Source organism: Alligator mississippiensis, chromosome 5 (genome assembly GCF_030867095.1).
Source record: "Alligator mississippiensis isolate rAllMis1 chromosome 5, rAllMis1, whole genome shotgun sequence".
NCBI classification, from domain to species: domain Eukaryota; kingdom Metazoa; phylum Chordata; order Crocodylia; family Alligatoridae; genus Alligator; species Alligator mississippiensis.
Window position 1 is genome coordinate 135,372,092 of NC_081828.1, and position 25,554 is coordinate 135,397,645.

Below are 25,554 nucleotides of genomic sequence, written 5' to 3' on the forward strand. Positions count from 1 at the left end.
AAAGGAGTTTGAATCTCCCACTAAGCAGGTGGAGCAATTTGAGGCATTCTTCCTCCCTCATCATGTGCCCTCTATCACGAGTGCAATGAGAACATTTCAGCATTGTGATAAAAAAAACCACCACCCAAGTGAATGGCAAAAAGCTCAGAAAATTATCTAGGGAGCCTGCCTGCCAGCGTTTACAGTATTAGCTCTAATAGCTTCATAGATCTTGTGAAAATAAGCATATTCTTTTATATAAAACCTCTTCTATATATGCAGCTATGAAATAAATATGTACAAATACACACACACAGAGTGTAAAGCACTACATATTATTAAACACATACATGTTAAAAGATGCTGTTAAGCATCTATAATGTATATTCACAGATGCACACAAAATTATTTCAATTTAACATTTATATAACAAATATATTTACACATTAATTTCAGTATTACTAGTATATAGTAAGTACTTCAATTGTTTTCTCCCTCTAAAGAACAGATCTTACAGTACACATATGTTCACCTGCCACTCCCACTGAAACACAGAAAGCCCTACAGCAGTCTCATGTAGCATGCTTACAATAGATGCTGAGATGTCACAGGCCAGGCATCTCCATGGCACACAAGCACTGCCTTTTTCTTCAGTTTCTTTTCAAAATTGTGTAAGACCTGCATGCTGGTCTTTCAAAAGACAAATGATGTTCCAATAAATGACAAAGGCATATTTACCATCCGTGCATTCTTCATAATACCAGTCAAGTTCATAGTAATCTGCTTCAATAAATTTCTGCATAGTCAGTATCCTTCAGCAATGTAGAAGAGATTTTACCGTGCAGCTAAGGTCAAGTGAAACGCAGCCATGCCTCCCTGCCTTTACAAAATACCAAACCGCAATGAAGCCCACAAAAAGCTGAAAATGAGCTGTACATTTTCAACAAGAGGCTAGAGCCAAACTAGAGAGGATGGAGAGAAAAGAAAAAGAAAAAAGAAAAAGAAAGAGAAGGTGGGGTGAGAGGGAGCACGACAAACACAGAGAAAGATTTCTAAAGCAGGTGCCCTGGTGGCTGCTCTAATAAAGAGGCTACACAGGAGCCTTGGATGGGAGTTAACAAAACCATCCTATCAAAAGGCTGATACATTGATGTTAGGGGGACACACCACCACTTGGCTGTTTCTAACCCATTCCTTTCCTCCCGGTCCTCACATACCTTTCAGTCTAACGTGTTACCATGGAGACCGGATGGCTCTAAAAGAGATGCAGAGATGGAGGAAATGCATTCGGCTGTTTCTGGCTTCACAGGCTAATAGGTGTCTCAAAAAGAAAAAGAAAAAAATCCCTCACGTAGAAAAACGATCAGCACTATAATGCAAACATACCCTTCTGCATCATGCTGCTGCTTGCTCTATATGATTATCAAAACCTTGCAATGCACTGGGTACATGTAGTGCATTAATAATGAAAATCAAATCCATTACCAACTACTCTACTTTGCTGAGAGCTTTGCCCCCCTTCCCAAAGGTAGAAAATGAACATACACTACTGTTTTGTTGCTATTTTGTACTATTACTGGATCTTCAGTGTGATATTTTTTAAAGAAAAAATAAATAAATTAAAGATGAAAGAGGATCTAGAAGAACCAGGCAGCAGCACAGTTCCCCTTTAGATCACCTCATCTACTTTTGCCTTTTCAGTGAACCAATGACCCATTTTTCAAACATCCAAGCACTGAGGCAGAAAACAGGGGATTATGACATGCTACTGCCATACGTACACCTTAAAATGCTTACATTTTTACATAACATTTCTTAAAATTTTGTAAAGGAAAATTACTAATATAGAATAGCTTTCACATCAGGTATCCCAATAAACTGTCTTGAACCCTTAGAGCTCTTTGTGGAATAGAGTCATCTTCTGAAACATTACTATAAATAATGATTTGTTGACAATTACATCTGACTAGAACTGGGTAAAAACTATGCAAACATAAATTCTGGTCTTGTACATCACCCATAACCTTGAGCCCCAATATGTTCTTTAAAGAAAATAACAGAGAAGGTTGGAATAAGCAAGTTATATTAAAATGCAAGTTATATTAAAATGTGAAATATGCATTCTGTTAACCATCTGCATAGTGTGTAGTAGGCCCCATGTAGCACAATAGGGCCTTGACCAAAACAAATAATAATGGATACTTCCTTCTATTTAGGTCCTTGTATGTCACCCAAGATAGTAACACTTCAGCCTCACACATTTTAATTACTTTACCCTTACAATAATTTTGAGTTAGGGAAATACTTCCTTTTTATACATTGGGAACTGAGGCACAGAGAGATAAAGTGATTTTCTCAAGGACACAAAGGAAATCAGCAGCAATGCTACGAATTGAGCCTAAATCCACTCAGGAACTCAGCATCAAGCTTTGAGGCCCCAGGCTAAAAATTATAATCCTCCAGCAAGGACTCTCACCAATATGCAACAAGCAAATGTTTTCTTGACTATCTAAAACAGGCTCCTACTATAGATACAATGCTTGCCCTATCAGGGGTGGGAGGGAGTGGAGACTGATGTCACCCCACCCAGAGAACTTTCTTCGCTGAGAACATTGATTCTCAACCCTAGGTGCCACAAGGTCATTTCAAGTGGGCTGCAGGTTGTCATGTAATATTAACACTGTTAAGTTTACAAACACCTACGCATGATTCACAAGATAAACCCAGAGATTTCAAATGGGAATCCAGGGTGTCAAAAACATTCTCACCTGTTGCAGGTTTTCTGAGTTCCTGGCAACAGAAGTCAAAAGATGCAGTAAAAAACCCCCAAAACAAATGAAAGCTAAAAGCTGGCATTTTTTGAGGGCTGCTTTGAGTCTAAAATGGCTAAGAAGCACTGGCTCAGAGGAATATTACGCAGCTACCTGTTAACTGAAAAATCCTCCTCATCTTTTAGAGCACCAAGAACTACTTTTAAGCATACCTTGGAAGGATTTACCAAGCACTATCTCCCATAGTTTTCTCTGATACACAGCCCCATCTATATTTTGTTTCAGAGCATTGTGGAAAAGCCAGTGAACTAATGCAAGGGTGTGCACCAGACCCTGACTCTCAGACTAAAGGCAGGTGCTCTAAATTCCCTCTATCCTTCTCATTTATATCTCATTCCTCAGGGCCAAATCTTCACACTCTGGTGGGTCCAAATCCAATGGATGCAAGGTACAAAGATGCACCCTCATCCCCCAACAGTTACCTACAGAAGAGAAGCAAGGAAGGGGTCCACCCAGGGCCAACCGGGGGTGGGGATAGGGGGAAATTGGGGCAAGTGCCCTGGGCCCTGTGCTTTGGGGGCCCACACTGAGATGGGTCGAGCGGCCACAGCCCCTCCTGCAGGGCCCCCACCACCACCCACCCTCCTTCCCCCCACTACCGCCACCTCCAGCTTCTTCTTTCTCCGCGTCTGGGCCCTGCACAGGCTGATTTGCCCCAGGCCTCCCCTAGGATCATCTCTGGGTCTACCCCTACCTATCGATTTGTCACACTGCAGCAAAACCTGACTTTCATGAAAGGAAAAACCACACTGTAAGAAGATAACAGGGGACCCATAAGAACTTTTCCTTGTAGTTTCTCTACTTACATTGACAGAATGCTATTTTTTGCATTTCATTTGCCAAATCAGTTTCTTATAGCATGTTCAATATTTAACTAAAAGCAATAAAATTATGTCTTTAAACCGTGCAATAGTACGTCACAAAGGAATATACAAGAAGTCATTAGAAACCTTTTAAAATCCGAGATAGAGAAGCCTAACACACATATGGAATAAAAGAGAACATACCTTGAATAACTGCCTTTTCCAACTCTACTCATGCAATTTTATCACATGCAAAAATCTTATTACAGCATCCACTTAATTTTTCACTAAAATCTCTCATGACTTTGAGAATTCCTTGCATATACCAGCACCCATGCATGCGTGCATGCGCACACACAGTGAAGAAAGTACAATTGCAATTACATGTAATTTTCTGTTTTTGTTGTTAAAATAATGCCAGGAATGTAGAACATGAAGGTTCCTATAGCAACATTAACTCAACTGTTTAGCATAAGCTATTTGTTTCATTCCAACTTTTCTTGTGCATCATGTAATCTAATGCATTTCTGGCTATGTTATTAAGTGGGCATTTACAAATATGTAGAATTCATGGCAATCACCTTAAAATTACCTTAGGAACTCTTTGCTTTTGTATAGTCTGAAATTATAACACATGGAGGGACTCAGCGTAGCTTGGAGTACTACCCTCATCATTTTTTTTTAAAAGGAAGACAACATAAAATATTTTTTTCCAATAATATCACAATTGGAAGGGTTGCAAACAATTATTGTATTTACTCAAATATAAAATAACCCTGAATATAAGAACAACCCCCCCAGTAATGAGATTCTATATATGGAAAATTTATAAATTTGTTATAATTTTCCAGTGTAGAATCCAATTATCAAAGGGTTGTCTTGAGTTTGTCATTCCCCTCCAACTGGTACTGCAGAAAAAGGTGGAGAGGGCAGGTGGTCCCCTTGCCCTCTGCCCCCACCCACTTCTTCCCTTGCAGTCCTCCTGCCCACCCTTACAGTCAGACTGTGGAGGCTCTGTACTCCCTCTGAGCACAGGATGGAAGGAAGCGAGCTGTACATGACAGTAAAGGGGGAAAAGGGACAGAGGGGAGGGCAGAAGCTGCAAAGGGCAAGCACAATGGGATAGGAGACTGCTGTAGGTCTGTCTCTGGCTCTAACCCAGACTTCGGGCCAGTCAGAACTGTAGCAGTTGCTTGCACTCCCCCACCCTACCTCCCTCTTTGTTTGAAATGTATGGAATAAAAAAACCCCCCAAACACTGACTTCACAATAAACATACCCAAAGTAACTTGTATAGATGCAAATTATTATGGGTAAGTTCATCCAAAACTGATCTGGTAACTTAATGCAAACTGTTGCAAGTTTCAGCACAGGTATTCCATAACCATGCTTGAGCACCACTTTTGCATACCTACTTATACAAAGTACGAACTAGTCATGATATTAGCCCAGCACCAAGAAGCTCATGACTTATGTAATTCACTGGGCTGGCCCCAGCAGAGTCAACAACTTTTCAAGCCACAGTGGCCCTACAGCTCAGCACTACCCCCATAAAGGATCCACATGCTAATTATACCCTTCCCCCTATCCCACTTGTGATTGGAACCAGGTGTTCTTGTCACAAGTCCTGGAATTGTCCAAAAATTTGTATGCAGATGAAGTGCAGTGCTGACTGGTCCTCCTCCACCCCATAAAGGGCAGGGCCATACTAATCACATGCTATAGGCTGAGAAACGGAGTGACAGAGTGTCTCAGCTAAACAGTAGTTTGCTGTTGTTTGCCATACATTTGTAAAGAAACAGGAATCATTAGAAATAGGGAAGAAATACACTGCGCTCAGCTGTGGGAGTGAAGAGGAAGTGTAACTATATTTGATGCAGTAGTTCACCATGACTTGAAAAAGAGTTGGGACTGAGCACAATGGGCACTGTATTTTTTTTTTATATTACTCCCTCCTTCCTGTTTTTGCTAATGGTTTTCTGCAAGGTTGGGTATCAAGTCAAAAACATCAGTTTGCATGGAAAAGGATTTCTTTCTCTAGCAAAAGTATCTGAATGCTCATACACTGTTTTACAGAGTTGAGCCATGTCATAATGGTGTGTGAAATATCTTTGTGCAGTTCCATAAGACAATGTTACCATACCTGCTGGAGAACTGGAAAAACAGAGCAGTAGACACAGTCATCCTAGGCTCATGAGTAAACACTAATAAGGAGGAGAGAGTCTATAAGCCACCAATACATACCTACATGCAATCTAGCAATGCAAGAATCCCTTGAGTTAAGCAGGCATGGCAGTCTAAAAGAAAATGGAGGAGGTAGCAATTTAGGTTTGTCATTCAGCCACTGACAGAAGGCTTATCCAGCCTTCTGCCAGCATTATTACTCCTTTAATAAACTGTGCCAACTCTAGGTTCAATTCATGCCCTTCCAGCAGAACTGATTAAGTGGAGCCATACAGAAGTTATGCAGGTATGCATGTGCTTTGGCAGCTTCACCTAAGTGCTTGCTGTCTGCCAGCAGAACTAGAGACAAATGCAGCCTAGCGTAGACAAGGCCACAGACCTAGAACACATAGGCCACAGGGCTCCCCTTTTCTTATTCCTGCTTCTAGTCCAATAGCACTGCTCGAACAAGACCATTTCTTTCAGAAAACAGACAGGATCATGGGAAAGCTGGAAGGGACCTCACAATGTCATCTAGGCAAGCCCCCTGCTCAAGAAAAGATCATTCCCATCTAAACCATTCCAAGCCAAGTGTCTGTCTAATCTGCTCTTGAAAATTTCCAGTGAAACCTTAACTTTAAAATGTCCAATGATGAAGACTCCATCACAAACTCTGTCAAGTTTTTTCAGAACTTAAATGCCCTAACAGCTAAGAAAACTGGCATCTTGTTTCCGCTCTGAATTCCTCTAGTTTCTTTCAAACTTTAGATCTTGTTCTGCTTCTCTGCTATGTTGAAGACCCCTATTATCAAAACTTTGTTCCCCAGCTTTACACTAACAGACTGTGATCGAAACATCCCACAAACAGCTTGGATAAGCTAAAAAGATACATTATGTGAGACTGAAGGAGGAAATGCTTTCCAGTTCTTTAGTCATTTTCATTGTTCAGAGCCCTTTCCAATGTTTAGATACCCTCCTTTAATTGTAGACATGAGAACTCTCATTACAATATTCCAGTCCCACTAGCACAATACTCCCATCACATTAATAGTTTTGGCCACAGCATCACATCAGGAGCTCACTTGCATATTATTTACTATGATTCTCGTATCTTTTCCCAAAGTTACTGCTTCCCAGGTTCCTGTAAGTATGGCCAGTATTCTTTGTTTCTAGATGAATGACTTCACATTTGACCATAATGAAATGTACTTTATTATCAACCAGTGCTTTCTACAATAGACACTTTAACAATTGACATATAAATTAATACCAGAGCTGATTTAAAAGAAAATTAATAAACATTAAAAGGTGGAAGCTGAACAAATTTAAAAAGCTCAGCTGATTTCAGTGACAGGCTTGCATTTTACTTCTAAAATTAGATTCAATCAAATTAATTTGAATTTAAATGATTTATATTTAATAAAAATGAACATTTTAGTGATGGTCCACCTACTGAAAGCAGGTTGAGCAACACTTATTATGACTGGTTCTTAATGAAAATGTAAAATAGCACTAGTCAGAATAAAGAGCTCAAGTGATTTAATTCCATCAATAAATATTTATGTCAACTTAAAGTCGAATTCCATTTTTCAAAAACAAAATTTTAAATCATGTTATATTTCAGTATAATGTACTGAATAAGTTACCAGAAGTGAGGGAAAGAAGAAGGAAAAAAAAGAGTTGTGCTATTTTAAGAGGAGCTGATTATGGAAAGCAATTTGGTTAAGAGTATATAATTTTGGTAACTTATTTCACAGGAAAGGGAAAAGGAAGATAGAAAATAATCATTCAAACTTAGGGGCAACACTGGAACAAGAACAAATGGTAATAAACTGGCCAAGAATGAATTTAAACTGAACATCAAGAAAACCTCACTGTTCTGGAATAGGAGTATAGCTAAAACCCTAACTATAAGATGAAAATTAATAAGAGGGATTTTTTCCCTGTGATGGCATAGGTCTAGATTCAATGGCCCATAAGATCCCTTCCACTCTATAGTTTCTAAATAGAGATTGAAGTAAATCACAATGCATATGCTGCAAAAAACAAACATGGGAACGCCCTGCAGTGATCTATTCACCAGCTGACCTTGCAGCCAGTTTACAGCATTATACTCCATATGTACCATACAAATGAAAGCTGCTCATATTAACAGGGAAACACCCACTGACCTTTAGTCTACTGTAGCTTGCCACACTAAGAACATAATAATTGTCATTTACAGGGTCAGACCATAGGTTCATCTTGCCTGCTATCCTGTCTCACACAGTGGCAGAGAGTGGATGCCGAAAGGGCAAGTAAATAGGGTAGGGTTTTTTTCTCTCATTTGCAGCTTCCAGCATTTAAGGTGTAGGAAGTTCTGATTCAGGTGCTGTTTCCCTAACTCCCATGGTCAATAGCTACTGATGCCCCTTTCCTCCAAGAACTTGCTCAATCCCTTTTGGAATCTGGCTAAACTGTCAAATTCCACAACATCTAGTGGCAATGATTCCACACTTTAACTACATGCTGTGTGAAAAAAACTTCCTTTCATTCACTTTAAAACTAAAACACAAAAATGTAAAATAAAATTATTCTAGGGACTTATACAAAAGGAAGAAAAACCACTAAAAACTGGAAGGATCTACTCCGTTAGGTCCTTTTGGGCACCTGTTTGATAATGCATTGTTCCCTACAGTATTTTTTCAGTGCTTTGCTAGTCATGCTTTGAACAATCTGGTTTAAAACAGCCTGGAAAAACAGTTACATTCTTATTACACTTTAGACTGTTTTAAAGATCAATCATTTAAAATTAAAACAACCTCCTTTTAGTCTCTCTCTTTCCCCTCATATATGTGCCTGTGTCCATATACATATTTATTTTATTCATTTAGCAAATGCAAATCTACGAAGCCAAGCAATAGCCTCCTCATTAGCCGAGATCAAAGTTATTGATCCACCTCTTAATTTGTACAGAGGACACACTACAGTGATGTGTCGCATTGCTTATATCCCTCCACAAGTGGTCAATGGGTTAGCACTGAGGTCCCAGCAGAGAAGGCTGCGCAGGGGCCTCGGCCTGTCCTGAACCTGTTTAGCAGGGACCACTCACACTGTGGTCATTCAAAGCCACCAGGTTGACAAGTGGGGTTTGTCACAAGGGTTTATACTCACACGTGCGCGCACGCGCGCACATACACACACGCACTATTAGTGCCTACAGATCACTAATTGGCAGCTTGTTGCTAACAGTCTGTTCTACCACCTACTAACTCTTACAACGGAGTAGGAAAGTAAAAGTAAACGTGGGCTGCAGATTAAGTTTACAAGAAAAGGTATTTTGCAGATTTTGCTTTTTTAGAAAGAAATCTAGATTTCTACACCTATTCTTATATTGAACTATGTGATTTAGCTTAGAGACAGAAAATGAGGTGAATAATAGGGCTAAAAATGCACCCTCCTGCAAAAACATTTAAATTCCATACAATGTGACTTTAGACCACCTTTGTGTATAATTTTCTCTTGAAAGAGTAAATCCCCCTCATGAACGCCCAAAAAATAGTTATTCAACTAAATTATGAAGTTGTATATATTTCCCAGTGCATACTGCAAAGCAGCTGAAACAAGAGGTAAAAAAAAAATCCAGTCTCAAAATCTAGACAACCCAGAAAACTCAAGCTATGTTCCCCTTTCCAAAACCTGCAACTGTTGTGCAGGGAATGTGGGAGATGAAATATTAAATATAATTTCAAAGCTGATCTTCTATATACAGCTCAATGCAGAAATACTAGAACTGAAATATATATTGTGTGCACTTCTATTTTTTTTCAGAAGCAATGAACATATTTGTGAAACGAAGAAGACAGATTTGGTTGACTGGGTAGATGAAAACCAAAATCAGGCCATAAAGCAGGGACCTACTGAATTCCCAATTTTGCAATTTTTACAGAAACTGCTAAATCTGTAGGCCTCTGTGAAAAAGCGTGGAAACTGTGAAAAAGCACAAAATTGGAAAGTGAGCAGGGAGGAAAAAAGGGAGTTGCAAACAGAAAATGGTGGAAAACCCTGGCATCCTGAAGCACAGGAGGAAGGGGAGGGAGAGGGGAGAAGAGACGGGAGAGATTTTCACAGTGGAGTGCAACAGGCCCTCCACACCTCTTATTGGCTGAGGGGCTCCAGACATCCCATCCCTCTCTGGAGATTGACCGATGGCCATCTGTCTGTCTCTGAGGAGGGGTGGGACTTTCAGGGCCCCTCAGCCAATCAGGAGTGTGAATGGCCTGCTGTGCTCTGCCACGAAAATGATGACCGGCACCATGCTCAAACGGCAAAGTCGCGAGGCAGCTGTCTCAAATTCTGTAAGTCCCTAGCCATAAATGAAACTTTAATATTTTTCTAAAGAGAAAAACAAATCCCACTTTCAAAAGCAATACATCCAAACTCCTCCCAACTGAACATCACGATGGCAATTTCCTTGGGGCACAAGGTATGCAAATAAATTTGGAAAAAATGCAGAAGGTTGTAGCTCCTCTTATCTATAGGTTCAAGCACATGCTACATTTTGCATTTTAAAACTTTTATTTTCTTTGGACTGTATGTTGATACTAAAGATGATAGTAGTAATTTGCTACATTAACAATAGCAGCAACACTTTGGCCAACCAAGGTTAGACTTTGGTCTAAAAGACATCCAAGGCTCTAGGATTTGAAGGCTAGACTGTTGATCAGGGAAGATTTGGTCACACATGGGTTAAAAACAAAAGCAGTGTGTATGCGGGGGTAGGAGGGAGCGCTTTGGGCTTTCATTAAAGAAAAACAGGTCTTGACTCTTTGCAGGCCAACTAATGACAGAAAAATAAGTCTAACCTGCTTGTTTTTCAGTTTAGAAGAATGACATTTTAGAGCTACAGTCAACCAGCCATTTCCAAAGGGCATTTCTATCTATCGGATTTCGAGCCTCCGATTTGTTTGGCTGTCAATTAAAGCTTGAAGTTAAGTCTTTACATTCTCTACCTCAGGATACAGATGGCAGTTCACATTCAAAAAGGGTTGCTAACAAACTGAAGCTGTTTGGAGGTATAAATATCATGCCAATATATTACCAGTTATAATTACTTCAAAGGAAAAGCTGAGTGGCTTTGCACCATTGCTCCTATGAAACGAAACACACAAAGGAGGATTTGGTACCTATAATGGCCATTCTCTTGACTACCAATCAGGGATCAAACCAAGGGCCCCTTGCCCCCCCAGAGTTAAAATCATGAGGCACTATCACCCAAGCTAATAAGCCACAGCTGGGCAGCAGGCAAGCATGAGCAGGCTCATTTCCTCTGGAAATCAACACAGAGAAAAATCTTTAACATACAGTACTTATGAGGTTAGGCTAGAGCAGAGGCGGGCAAAATATGGCCAGCGGGCCGATCTGGCCTGAAAGCTGATTGGATCTGGCCCATGGCTGCCCCTGTGGTGTTTCATATAGGGCCGAGTCTAGCCCAGGGCAGCTAACACTGAGCTCCTGCCTGCCAGCCCTAGCCAGCATGCACAGGTTCCAGCGGGGCTACTCCCAATGTGACTGCAGCCCCTGGGTGCTGCAAGCTCCCCTTGCCTCCAGCTCCTGCTCCTGTCCCTGCTGGGTGGCTCCAGACCAAGGGGGAAGGAGGGAGCTGCAGCCGGGATGTGCCTGCCCCCGTGTGCCAGGCTCCAGCTCCAGGTTCCAGACACCTTCCACCCACTCCAACATCCCACAGGTGGCTGCTTATCACACCAGGTGGGCAGAGTGGGTGGAAGGCAGCCAGGAGCTTGACCAAGAGACCCACATGCTGGGGCAGCTGCTGCCCAGATGAAGCTTCCCCCCCAGCACAGCAGGAGGAGGAGCTGCCACTGGAGACAAGAGGGCCTGCCACACTGGGAACAGTTCAGCTCGTAAGCTGGGCATGCTGGCCAGGGTTGGGCCGGTGGGTACAGGTTGGAGCTGGTGGGGCTTGGCCCCATGCGGACCACTGCAGACTGCACCACCCAAAATTCCAACCATAATGGTGCTGAAAGCACATTCATCTTTCCAACGAAATATCAAGCAAGCAACTATGTCACTTTCATAGATCAGGAAATTTGGTTTAGAACATTTGGTTCCAATTTATTTTGCAAATAAGATGGAAAGAGCACTGCCCACAGGTGATAGCATCATCCAGTGGTACAACACTGGAATACAAATAGAAAGAACATAATCTAGTCCTAGTTCTGCAAGATATTACTTAAACATGATTTAAGATCTAAGTATTATCATTTCTATCATACTAAGATCTGGACGCCTGAAGAAGGAATTAGAAAAGTAATTTTTGGTTACAGAGGCATTTTCCATTATCTGCTCCATTGTGCTTATCTGTTCTGCTTTGCATGCTACTGGAACTTGTGTCCCATGCTCATGCTGGCTTATCAGAATGGAACCAGGAAGCCTAACATACATAACATCCTCCCCTGCCTCCAAGTTTATCAAATTTTACATCTGTTGATGGCAAGTTGCTAAGCAGAGAATGTGGGCTTTCCTCCATGAAAAATCCAGGGGTTAAAATGATAGAAAAAAATTGTGTGAAAATGACTTTTAACCTACTAAAACTCACTCCTATAACTATTAACATGTTGCATTATGAAACATTACTTGCATCATAGGAACTGGCTAAAACGGTTCTAGCCATTCATTTGACCAGTGTTTGTATTGTACTTCTACTGCATGAATGAAGTTACCAACTTCAAACTTAAATCTAATTTGAACTATTGTAGTCTCTAAAAAAAGTCCTTAATATTCTGCAAATAATTATCCAACAGGGTTACAAAAATATCTAAAACTGGTTGCAGGGGTTTAGGTTGTAGCCGTGTTGGTCTAAGGACATAGGCAGACAAGGTTCTTTGGGTGAATTTGATATCTTTTATTAGACCAACCCAAATAGTTGGAGAAAAGTTATTAAGCAAGCTTTCGGGTTCAAAAATCCTTCGTCAGGCTAAGGAGGTTTCAGCAGTTGGTGTGTGCTTTTCCTGGATGGAATGACTGGGCCCTGCCCCTGGCTTGTTTACTTTTCATTCCATCCAGGAAGAGCACACACCAACTGCTGAAACCTCCTTAGCCTGACAAAGGGTTTTTGAACCCGAAAGCTTGCTTAATAACTTTTCTCCAACTATTTGGGTTGGTCTAATAAAAGATATCAAATTCACCCAAAGAACCCTGTCTGCCTAAAACTGGTTGCCACATTTCATGAGGAAGGACAGACAGTTACACCTACATGGAGCATCTCAAGTAGTAACTTGTCCTGGTGCCAATATTATTGCTATCTGGCAGCACTCTAAGGAGGGTCTTCCTTTAGTACTGCAGGTCATATTAAATTAAAGTAGTGTGTGTTACATGGAGTATCTAGTAACAATGCAACCTAGTCAATTTGTTGTACATAAAGCATTCCTTGATTCCATAAAGAAACACTAGGGAATGTCAAGAAAACCATTTGTTGCATTTTGACCTTTGCAATAAATATCTCAAAGTAAAAATGCTCCCTAGTAATTGAGATCAGTAAAGAAAAACATCTGTAGTCTGATTTAAAGCAGAGAATTTGCCAGAATGTTCAATTTACCTGATGATCTCAGAGGAGACATTTTCTAACAAGCATTCAGCATAAATGCCAGAAGATAAGGAAGATGTCAAAGAAGGGAGAGAATAATGGAATGAAGCAGCCAACTATTTCTTTCTCCAACCCAACTCTTTAAGGAGCTTTCCAAAGCCAAATGAATTCAGTTTATCCCTGTTCTGCAAGCAACATCCCCTCCACAACTCCCCTTTTCTCTGCTCAGGATAGAACAGAGATTCTCAACCAGGCTGCTGGGGCACCCAGGGTGCCGCATGGCGTGAAGAGATAAGCAAATAAGCATAGACTCAGGCTTGTCCCTGCCTGGATGATCCCCTATCCACAGTGCCTGGCCCCTCTTCAAGGAGGTAAGCACTGTAATGTATAAGTTACCTTTCAAAATTGGGTGCCACTCAATTTGCAAGAGAGTTATGGAGCAGTGCCTCAAGTCCACTGGGATAGAAGTCAGTTTTGAACCTTCATTGCTACTGGGGATCCTAAGCACTAGTTGCTAAAATACCCTCTGGTAAATACTGCTAACCAGGAAACTACTCCTCGTTTCTACAACTGTAGAACTTGTGAACATGAATCCTTGTATATGCAACCTACAATCTTTGTTTCACCATAATGTAATGGGGAACAAGGATTTGGACATTAAACATACATCAACATACAGTGAGCAGCTTCCTATAAAAAAGGGTAAACACCAGCAACACTGAATCTTTGCTGAATACCAGGTCCAGTTCAAACCTCTGTTTTTGGGCTCGACTACCCTCAATGGTTTAACCCAGTGAACTCAAAAGCCATCTCCCCTTCCTGCATCTGTATAATTTTTAGTTGGGAAGTACTTATCAGTTTAACTAAATGCTCTTTCATAAACAAGAGAACCATCTTCCATAAGAGGGAAGAATAATAACTGCAGGGAACACAGGGATGTTTTTCTCCCCGCATGGAAAAGGGGACTGCCAGACTGATATTGTGCACTGCATTCAAGATATTTCAGTAATAAATGTGGCTTAAATACCATGATAGATTACAGGGAAACCCATCTATATAAGTGCGGAACTAAGGAAGCAAACTAGTTCCAAAAACTCAAATTCCTTGTTAATAAGCAAAATACAAAAAGAAAAACAAACCTCCTCCAAATGTTGTACTTTGTGCCTCAAGTGCCCTTTATACCTATCTCTATGCTTACCTATAACAGCAATGACATACTTAAGTATTATTCTCTGTACCTCCTAAAGAAAGCAACAAAATAACCTGCAACTCACAGACACAAACTTCTGAAGAGTTAATGCTCCATGCACAGAGTGCTTAGTAGGGCTGTGTGAAGCTCTGGTCCCTGACTCGATTTGGCAGAGATTTGGCCCAATTCGGTGGCTGAATCTCTGAATCTGAATTGAATCAAAGGACCCTTTAATCTCTCCGAATCTAATCGGACCCCTTTGAATCGATATGGAGAGATTCGGTGATTCAGACATAGACACAGCTTTAAATGTTTTTTCTACATACCTCTAGGTAGCAGGCGGCTCATGAATGCTGCAATGCTGGGATGCATGGAGAGTCCCACAGGAGTGCGGGGGGATCCCCAGCACATTCAGCAGCAGACCTGGAAGTGGACAAGCAGCACTTCCAGTCCGCTTCCAGGTCCGCCAGGGAGTGTGCAGGAGGGCCCCCCCGTGCCACCCTGGCTCAGTGACTGATGCCTTCTGGGTCTGGGGGGTCACCTGGGGTCCCCCCATGGCCAATCACTGAGCTGAGAAGAAATGGGAGAACCCCCTAGCACGCTCCCCAACAGACCCGGAAGTGGACTGGAAGTACTTCTGGTCCACTTACGGGTTCACCGCCGAGCGTGCAGAGGGCCCCCCTGCACTCCTGTGGGACTCGCCATGTGTCCCAGCACTGCAGTGATCATGAGCCACGCTTGCTACCTCAAGGTATGTATAAAAGACTTTTAAAGCTGTGTCTATGTCTGAATTGCTGATTCTCCGAATCAGCATTGAATCTTCAGATTCGACCGAATTGAATCAGGGACAGTGATCCGAATCAACAAATCGAATCACTGTCCCCGATTCGGGCTTAATCCAAATCCGAATTGAATAGGACCCACTTTGCACACCCCTAGTGCTTAGTCTAAGCCACAGGCTCTACTACAGGCCTTTAATACTCCAAGTTTTAATGGAAAGTAAGTTAGGCACAAACCAAAAAAGCCAATCAGCTTGTTTTTCTTTTAAGGGCAATGACAGAATGAGCTGACTTTCCATCCTGCCAATGAGAAATGGGAAGAAGAAAAAAAAAATAAAGTGGGATGAGGGGAAGCAGGTTTCAAAGTGATGAACAGCTTTTCTGCCATGAAAAAAGAGCTAAGCCTTCCACTAATAGAAGTGCTTTTTATAGCAGGAGGACACATGACAAAATCTGGCAGCATCTACCAAACTTTTGGTTTTACAAATGAAATACAGTATTAATGGGCCATAGTTTTGCAGCAATAAACCAAGCCAGGATGTACAGTAGTTGGTACCAGTATCAGGGTAGTTTTGATTTAAATCATCTATTAGGAAGCCTCGATAAAATCACTGTTTTCTACAAAAAGTGCATTCTTATTTTTTGATATTACTTTCATTAAAATATTCCCAAACGGTCTCTTTTATGGCCTGGCAAGCCTGCTACCATAACAGGTTTCCCTTCTACTATACCATTCTCTCACTAGATCTCAAACCAATGGAAAGGCTATACTCAGAGACTTATCCCTCAAGACTTCTGGAATATTCTGCTCAAAATGGTCCTCTTTTGTTTCTACTGCCCCTCCCTCCTTGAATTTATCTCCAGACTCCTCCTCTTTGCCCAGATCTATGCCACCCCCAACAATCCTCTATTTACATAACACTTTTAGAGAGAGGCAAGGGCTTGACTCTGTGTTCACAAACTTGCAGAGAGACAACAGGGCTGATGGGTAGGTAATCAGGTTTGTTATCTCTCATCTCCATATACTGCTGTTAACAAGGATGTTCTCTCTAGACACACAAATCCACAGTTTGAGAACTGAAACTAAGCATCACAGAGATGCTTAATGGGATCTTCTGGACTGGGGATGAGGACTGAGTCGCATTGGGTCGAGTGGTTTTCTTTAATCTTTACTAATCGATAGAGAAGCCTTTAGGAACCCCATAAGATTGGGCCCCTAATATAGTCCATGGCCTGTTGTGACCTATTTCTAAAACTTTTCTAAAAAGGTTACATGAATATATTGTCTCCAATAGTATATAATTAAAAGTTATATTTTAACTATTCCACGATGACATCTTTGAGCGCTAGCATATTTTAAATTAAAACCATATTTTATATAGGTTTGTTGTTTTTAAAAAAGCATCTTAGCAAAAAGAAATAAAAAATACAATTACAGTAAAAGCCGTGTTATCCGGCACCTTACAAGCCAGCATGCTCTACTAATTGACATGCCAGCTTGAAAGGTAAAGTGAAACTGGAAGTGCCCACCATGGCACTTCCAGTTTCTCCGAGCCCCCAAGGCCCAGGGCAAAGCAGCCTGCACTGCTGAGCCCCCATGGCCCAGGGGCATAACAGGCTGTGCGGAGCCCACCTCCCTGTCCCGTGGGTCCCACAGGGCCTGCGGGAGGGTCGGCAATGTCTCAGGAGGGGCAGCAACACCTGTTCAGGCCGCTCAGTTAACTGGCATATTTTGTTATCCGGCATTCCCCATTCCCGGGGAATGCTGGACAACAGAGCTTCTACTGTAAATAAAAAAAAAAAAATCTGATTTAAATAAAAATCCTATTTAAAATTTTTTTTTTTAATTATTTTTCTCCATCCTGACCAGTATGTTTCTTGAATGATGGGGTGAACAATGCATCCATCCAACACTAAAAGCCTGCGAACACACTGTACAAAGCAACTACAGACTTCTGAGAAGCATCTGCATGCCAGTGTTGATATGCACAAATATCATTGACCTTCCTGCAAGTTTTATGAATTATAGTTTCTTTTCTGGGAGGAAGCAGAAATACAGCTGAACTCAAAAGTTAGTGAAGAGTACCACAGGTAACCAAACTTCTCTCTCTTTCCAACTGCTTAGAATTGTTTAAATAAATCTTTTCAAATCAGTTTTCATTTTTTTCCCTTATGAAAGAACTGGTTGGATCTTTGAGCATTCGGAAAACACAGGTTCACATGAATACATATTACATAATTTTTAGTATTAATCAAGATGCAACAAGAAATCATTATAGCAACAAGCAAGTATGTGATCTTGTAAGCCCCTTATTCTCTTTATGAGGCTTGCTTTATTAGGAAAAAATGATTTAATAGCCATAAGCAATAAAAGTAGTGTAACTAAGAGGGGGTGACCAGGGCACCAACTCCGGGTGCCAACTATGGGAGGCAGGAGATGCAGAAATAATACCACTGCCCTGTGTGTAGAACTGTTCTGTTATCTCTCTGATCTTTACACTATGCATATATTATTTTTGAGTAACCAGTGACAGTTATGAAAAATGTTGTTCCTGGGAAAATCCATACAGAAGTCCCAGAGGACTTGTGGACACGGCCAGACGAAGACACATGTGCAATTTGCAGTGCCTCAAACTAGAGCATGTGCAGCCATGTGCCACACTGCAAATTTGCAATGTGGCACCAAAATTTGATACCAGGAACTCCCAGGATCAAAAAAACAAAAACAAAACAACCCCAAAAACCAACAAACCATGGCAAAAAGAAGTAGCATGATACACGCTCCAGGAATATGTGCTGGAACAACTGGAGACTGGGTCCCTCATGGAGGCACTCTGGCTGCTGGCCAGAGCATCTCCCCTCCTCTAGGTCTGTCCTGGCTCCTCCAGTATGTTGGCAGAAGCAGGGAATGGGCAGTTTGCCTGAAGCAGAGTATTTTGCTCTGCACTGCAGTGTATGTGCAGGGGCGTGCACAGCAAGAAAAAGTAGCAGTGCCAATTTGTGCCACTACTTTTTGGGATGCTGCAAGCACACACTTTTGCATGTGGGGACACAGCTAGTGTCACTGGGTGTAATCTAAATCAGGGATGGCCAACCTGCAACATTTGTGCCACAAGGGGCATGGCCAGTCTGTGTGTGGGTATGCAACAGATCAAGGAGGCAGGCAGCACAGCAGCAGGTACAGCACGAAGCAGAAAGAGCAACAGATCAGGCAAATGGTCTTTCTTAGGATATGCCACAGTAACTTCCTAGGTATTAAAGTTTGGCTAACTGGTCTGTAGCTCCCCGAGTCCTCCTTGCTGCCCTTTTTAAAGAGAGGTGCTACACTGGCCTCTGGGGTACTTGGCCTGTCTCCCATGACTTTGTGAAGATCATTGCCAAGTACTTTAGTAGGGGGCAGTGGCGGGATGAAGTTCATCTGGAACTGCTGACTAAAATTAATTCAGACCCAGCAGAAACTCCCTGACCATCTCTCTCATTATCTCGTCCCTCTGCTTGTCCTCTTACTTACCCAAACAATCACTGTTAGGCATCTGGCTACAGCTTCATTTTTTTGTGAAGACTAAGGCAAAGTAACTTTGAGCAACTCTGCCTTCTTTGCATCTTCAGTTAGGAGCTCCCTCTGGCTTGTTAACAGAGGACCCGCAGCTCCATTGATCCTTTTTTCTGGCCAACAAACTGATAGAACCTTTTCTTGTTGTCCTTGACCTCCTTTGCCAGATTCAGATCATTCTTCATCTTTACCTTCCTGATTTCATCCCTGCAGGATCTTCCTATTTCCTGGTATATGTCCTTGGTGATCTGCCCATTCTTCTACTGCCTGGAGGCTTTCCTTTTGCATTTGAGGCATTTTAGAAGCTCCATGAGTCAGATGAAATCTGCCCTTTTGAAATCTAGCATCCTAATTTTGCTGACTTCTTGCTTTCCCTGTCTCAGGATCTAGAATTCTATCACATTGTGACTGCCTCCTCCCAAGTTACCCACCACCTTTACATCAGTTCTTCCTTGTTGGTCAGGAAAAGTTCCAAGCTACAAGATCCCTTGGTTGCATCCTACACTTTCTGGAACAGAAAGTTCTCCTCCACACAAGTTGGGCTTCAGATTTTGTTTGGTGCATTGCTCTTCCAGCAGATGTCTAGAAAAGTGAAGTCTCCCAACTGGTACCATCCCACAGATATCCCATAGATCCCACAGATAATCAAAGATAGAACTGGGATTTATCAATATTCATTTATTTCACCCTCTTTTCTTCACACAAAAAAATGCACATCAAGTAATCCATTGTGATAGGTGTGGGAGAAAATGTTTAATGATCCAAATCGTTTTCAGCTCTTCCAGTAACTCACTTAAACTTGGGCAAATCAATTAGCCTTATGAGGTCTCCTGCACTCCATCTTTGTCTCTCAAAACAGTGATGGCATTTATAAATTCTTTCAGGACTGTATAAATAGCAAGTATTTTTGCTTGCATCGGAAAAAAATAAACAGGGATTACAAGAAGAAAGATAATCACATTCGCATACCAAGAGATGCTATCTATGTAAGTACCAAAATAACTGAATGGCCTCTCAACTGAGCAACTCTCAGCACAGATTGCAACTTCTTTCTTGAAGGAAGATTTTCATGGGACTCCTAAAAGCCTATTTGCAATAGTTTCTTGATGTAAGGTCGAGACAATAACATCATCCACCAATACAATATAGCAAATAACAAACACGAATGCAGTAGCTGGGTGACTTAGGCCTATGTCTCTGCATTTTGTACCTGTGTTTGGCATCAGGAAATCATAACTTCCTGCCCCAGAGAGAAAACAAAAACAAAAAATGATCGCTTTCAGCTTTACCAATGGAAACCCAAACATTTGAAAAGTTAGTTGCTTTTTAGTCATATGTTTTCTTTTTCCTGGTTTTCCTTTTTATACAAGCTGCCATTTAAGGGAGAAACAGATAACAATGATAACAGTTATTACAGCTATTCTTAAGTTTCTTCCATTAGCCCAATATTTTATCACCTCCAAATTAAGCCTATGCCAGGAAAAAAGTCATTTAAATTATTATGCTAGCTTTGGGTCATTATAAAGCCCTAAAACAAAGTATATTGTTATATAAAATGTATAAAACCACAGTGGATGTTTCAGAAACTTCCCTATCTACTGGAAACTTAGAGGCGGGGTACCAAAGGAAAAAAACAAACACGCTGATTTAGGTTCTTTCTTCCTTCTTTCTTCCCTTCTCACTTAAATCAAGCTTTTCTTACTTTCCCATTCATAATTAAACTTAATCCATGGTCATAATCAAGAACATTACAATAGGGTAGAGCTTTGCATGTGTGATCTACAGTACAAAATTGTTAGAAGCTGCAGTTCTGCGTTCACTGTACTTCCAAACAATCAAGAGCCTGTAGTACTAGAACAGGGAACAAACTAGGAATTTTATAAAATTGAAGATTTTATTCTTTTGCCACAATCTTGCAATGGGAAGTCCTTTTAAGTATACAGACCTTGCATATGTTCCAACCCCTTATTAGGGAGGGCAATTATTTGGGCTGAAGGGTCACTTAACGAGTTTTGTTGAGCTGTTGGAGGGTGACATGCATATACACACAGAGTCAGGCACACAAGCTCCCTGCAGCTCTCCATGCACCCCTCCCCTGGGTCCTGTCCCAAATTCCCAGCATGAAGCTGGGTCAAGCAGAAGCTGTGGCAGCTGCTCCAGTTGCACCCACGTGGCCTGAAGTGGCACATGAGAATACAGCCTGGCACCAGCCCGGCCTGACCATGTGTAAAGGGACTCAGCACGTGCAGGAAGGAGGCGGCCAGGCTTGGCCGGGCCAGTGCCACACTGTGTACCTTCCTTCTCCTTGCACCCCTGGCATGCAGCCAGATCAGGCTGGGCCAGTGCTATGCTAGGTTCCCACATGCTACTTCAGGCAACATGGGCACACCTGGAGCAGCTGGTGTGAATCCTGCCTGACCCAGCTGCATGCAGGGACCTGGCATCGGGCAGGAGACATGCCAGAGTTGGACAGGAGCTGCACCACCCAATCTAGCTGTGACCACATGGCACAGCCTGAAGCAGCACAAGGGAATACAGCGTGGCACTGTGTTCGTGGTGCCTGCACCCTGACCTGGGCTGGCAGGGCCTGGTTAACCCACAGCTCCTGGCTCTCTTCCTTCTGCACTCCTTCCCCCACAAGCAGGGAGAAACTTACCTAAGCTTTGGCTCTCACGGGGGCTGGGCTGTCTGGTCTGTGAACAGCAACAGGGTTGGAGCTGTGTGCACACAGCCTCACTGGGCAGAAGCCTGGCCAGGAGGTCAGTGCCCCCTGCCTTGGAGCATACACTGAGGGGGTGGAGCAGGATGGGTTGGGCCAGGGAGGGGTGTGGCTACCTGGCCACTGGAGCTGCTGCTGGCTTTAGCAAGGGAAAGAGAGAAAGGCAATAGGCACCAGAAGCCAGGGCAGCTGTGGGCTGGATACAATTCTCTTTCAGAAGAGCAGCCATGGGCCAGATAGAATCATTTGGTGGGCTTGATGCAGCCCACAGGCCATATTTTGCCTGCCCCTTCCTTCAGCAGAAGTACCACACCAAGGATGCTGGGGAAAAAGCATGCTAATTGAGTCTGTATACCATATTTTTTCTTCAACATAACTCTCAAGTTTTAACTTACGGAAGTATTTCAATGTCTCTTCTATTTGTTCCGTTGTTAAATCAATATTGGCATCAGGAGAAATAAGAGGCGTGTGAAGCCAGTCGTCGTGGTCATAACCATAGATTGTATCTGCTCTTAGCTTGTAATGGGGCAGCTGTTCTTCCAGCAGACTGATGATTTCAACTTCAGGAAGATCAGTACTATTGCACACATCTGTAAGGAAAAAAAAGAAAAAAGTGCCTCCCATATTAATAACTTTGTACAAATTTAGTACTTTTATGTTAATATAAGCTAGGCAAATATGCCCATTTACTTCAAGACTGACATGAGTTTCATGTAAGGAAAAAAGGAAAATGAAACACTGGTTTGAAAGGCATGTTTGACAACAGGGTGACTGAGATGTACTGTGGCTGGTGGCACTCATTCAGCTATTTGTTAAAATGAGTTTTTGTTTGCAAGTCTCATGATTGGCCCTTCTTGACTTATGATTACAAATCAGTACCACTATACACGCTGCTTTTTCTGGCAGGCCTTGCTCAAGAAAAATCCCATGAGTGAAATAGCAGGTGCTACTGCAGTTCAGGCCTGATATGCATTGGCAAAGCTGGGTGTGAAAAGCTTCAAAGCACCTGCTGGTACTATGTCTGGCTGCCAACTGTGATATATTAGTCTCTGTGTTCACAAGCATCAAATTCACTCAGAAAAGAAAAAGAAAAAGATAAAAGAAGAAACTGATGATCAAATATGTTCCTGACAACTGCAAACATAAGTGCAGTAGTTTAAACAATTAAAATTAGTCAGAAAGATCAAACCACATGGTCACACACTTCTTCTAATGTACACTCTTCAATTTTTATACAAGTCTGCAACAACCCTCTCATAATAATGAAACAAGATGTGTCAGAAGACTAAACAACATTTTCAGATTGGTACAGATGATTTCTTTATTGCATTTGGGTTCTTACAGCCAAAGCAAAAACTGTGCAAATGCAAAACTAGTAATCAAAGCCTTCTTATGAGTAGGAAAAAAAAAAAATCATCAACATTCATTAGGGAAAAGGCTACTTAAGAAGCAGCTTGCATGCTGTAAGTACATAGTTCCCCAAATTTCATCTTTAACTAGTTTCAGCTCTCACAATTTGGCATTGTTAGGGTAGTGACTCATTTTACCATTTACTGTAAAGACAACCCTACTGGGCAGGACTGACCTCATCACCATATGACTGAGGCAAACTTGCAAGGTATTGAAATTCAGTCCCCACCAAGAAAAACAAACAAACAACAAAATGATAAAGGACATCATTATTTTCCACAGAACATTGTACTTACTCATGTTTTGTTTTGTCCTTAATTCTGAAGGCTACACTTTCCAAACCTCTTATTTCCAGCATTAGCTGTGAAGCGAGTAAGGACATAACTATCAGCCTGTAAGGCAAAGGACATCAAGAGCAGCTATCTTCAAACAGACTGAATTTCCTTGCTATACATAGAGCAGATAAAACCAGGCTACTTATAGGACATGCTGCTTAATCAGTTCAGTTTATATGACAACCAAGAAACAGTGCTCACATATATTACTTAGAACTGGGGTTTTCAACCTTTCTGGATCAGTGTACTACCCCTGGCAGCTGGATGCAAAGCATAAACATACCCCCGGCTGACAACCCCTGACTTAGAAAATACTGCAAATGCCCCCAGCATGCATTTGTTTGTCCAGTTCATTTAGTAAACCTGTGTGTTCATCTGTGAATGAGAGAGAGTACTACATACCTTAAGATAAGGATTAATAATATTTAAGAACAACAGACTGTGGTTTGCAACCTGGTTGCTGCCACAGGCAACAGACCCCCTCTTTCCTGCCACCCCTAAAGAGTCCCAGTCCTCCTGTTCTGTGCCAAGGGCTACAGCCTTCACTCACCTTTGCCACCAAATGCCACCAATTTCCATTGCCAATGGAAATGGGGGGTGGAAAGGAGTGAATCTGGCAGTGAGGGTAAGCTTTTACTTGTTTTTTGACCAGGAAGAATTTGTTTATAATTTTTTTCTTTTTTCAGAGAACCACAACAGGTCAGAATGTGTTTGGCACTATGGAGTACTTTTTTAAATCTCTGGGTGAATCATCTCTTATGAATCATGTGTAAGCACCCTGATTGAGCATCTCTGCACTAGTGCTTCATCTGCTTACAAACCTTGTACCAAATCCACTTTTTAATGTTTTTTTTTTCCCTGACCAGCTGAATCTCTTATCTATAAATGTTCATATATGCAACTTCCTTTAAGATCTTCTTCTAAAAAAGTATAATTTCCAACCTCCCTCCCACATAATCCAAATGAAAGAAACCTATAAATATAATTATCTATTTGAACTTCACAAATATCAAACTAACACAAACAATATTTTTTTCTTTACCCAGACGACTTCAGATCTTTTAGGCTTTGAAAGCGCATTTAATTAGATGCTGTATTATAGTTTCATCGAGATTTCCCCTCGCAGTCATAGACCTTCACACTGTGGTTTTCCTTATTACTGTAAATCATCACTTTACATAGGTTTCTTCAGTGGACCATTAGTAGAAATGACAAAGTAAATAAAGCTGGACCATACATTAAAATCTGTTCTAGTTAAAAAAAAAAAAAAAAAGAGAGAGAGTCACAGCCAGATCCCTGTGGAACCCACTTTAGATGTCTTTTCAGTTTGACAGCAGTTTACTGATAACTCCTTTTGGAGTATACATTTTCCAATTGGCTAGCTGCAAAATCATTTTTATGGAGCTTTCCTCTACACCAAATTTCACTGGTTTATGAGAACAATATGGGATTATGTTACAGACTCCTTTAAGGTCAAGATTATTACAGCTACAGGCTTCCCCTCCTCTTAGTGTAACCTTTTTCTTTTCTTTTTTTTGTAAAAGGAAATTAAGAGTAGTTTGATAGGATTTGTTCTTGAAAAACTAATGAATTAGTTACAATTTATTTCTGGACGCTCATGGTAGGCTGAGTGATGTATACAATCCCAGGTCCTACACGTCCCTACTAACCCGGCTATTTAAAATGAGATAGATACTATGTTTGCCCTTTTCCAGTCCTCTGGGACCTCCCCAGACATTTATGAGTACTCAAAGGTTCAGTGACTGCTTTGGCTAAGGCCTTAAGAACTGTAGACTGAATGTCTTCAGACCCTACTAACTTAACTGCCTTTAAGTATTCTTTAACCTCTCTTTTCCCTATCCTGGTCTGTGCTCAAATCTTCTTCAAATTAATCTCAGTAAGTAACTTCTCACAATTAACCTTTTCAGGCAAGCTTCATCTGTTATGTCCTCTTTCTCTCATTAAAGTGATAGACCCATACTTTTCTTTGGTCTTCCTCTTACTTCTAATGCGTTTATAGGAGACTCCTAAAACAAAACATTTCCTGTCCCTTACACCTTACTGGTGATTCTGCTTGTTAGCTTGATTTTATCCTTACCTGATTCTGCTATTCCTCGACACTGGGGGCAGATCCAACAAGGATGAGGTGGTGCAGTTACACCCCACTGCCCTGCTCCCCACACCCACTCTTGGCCATGTAGTACTTGTGCA

The 25,554-nt window shown here is 41.5% G+C and overlaps 1 protein-coding gene across 9 annotated transcripts in view; it reads right to left on the bottom strand.

Annotated features, from left to right (window-relative positions):
• Window positions 1-25,554, bottom strand: part of TRAK1 (trafficking kinesin protein 1) — a 190,686-nt gene that overhangs the window by 76,645 nt on the left and 88,487 nt on the right. For 6 of the 9 annotated variants that reach the window (XM_059728759.1, XM_059728758.1, XM_059728757.1 and 3 more), the window contains one exon: window positions 21,994-22,188. Coding sequence is in view for 3 of the 9 variants with exons in the window: in XM_019483502.2 (XP_019339047.1) it covers window positions 21,994-22,188; window positions 23,305-23,308 (199 nt within the window). In the remaining 6 variants the exon portion in view is untranslated. Of the gene's footprint in view, window positions 1-717; window positions 891-21,993; window positions 22,189-23,304; window positions 23,330-25,554 lie in introns of those variants that run through there. The other 3 variants (XM_019483502.2, XM_019483505.2, XM_059728762.1) reach the window with 3 other exon arrangements.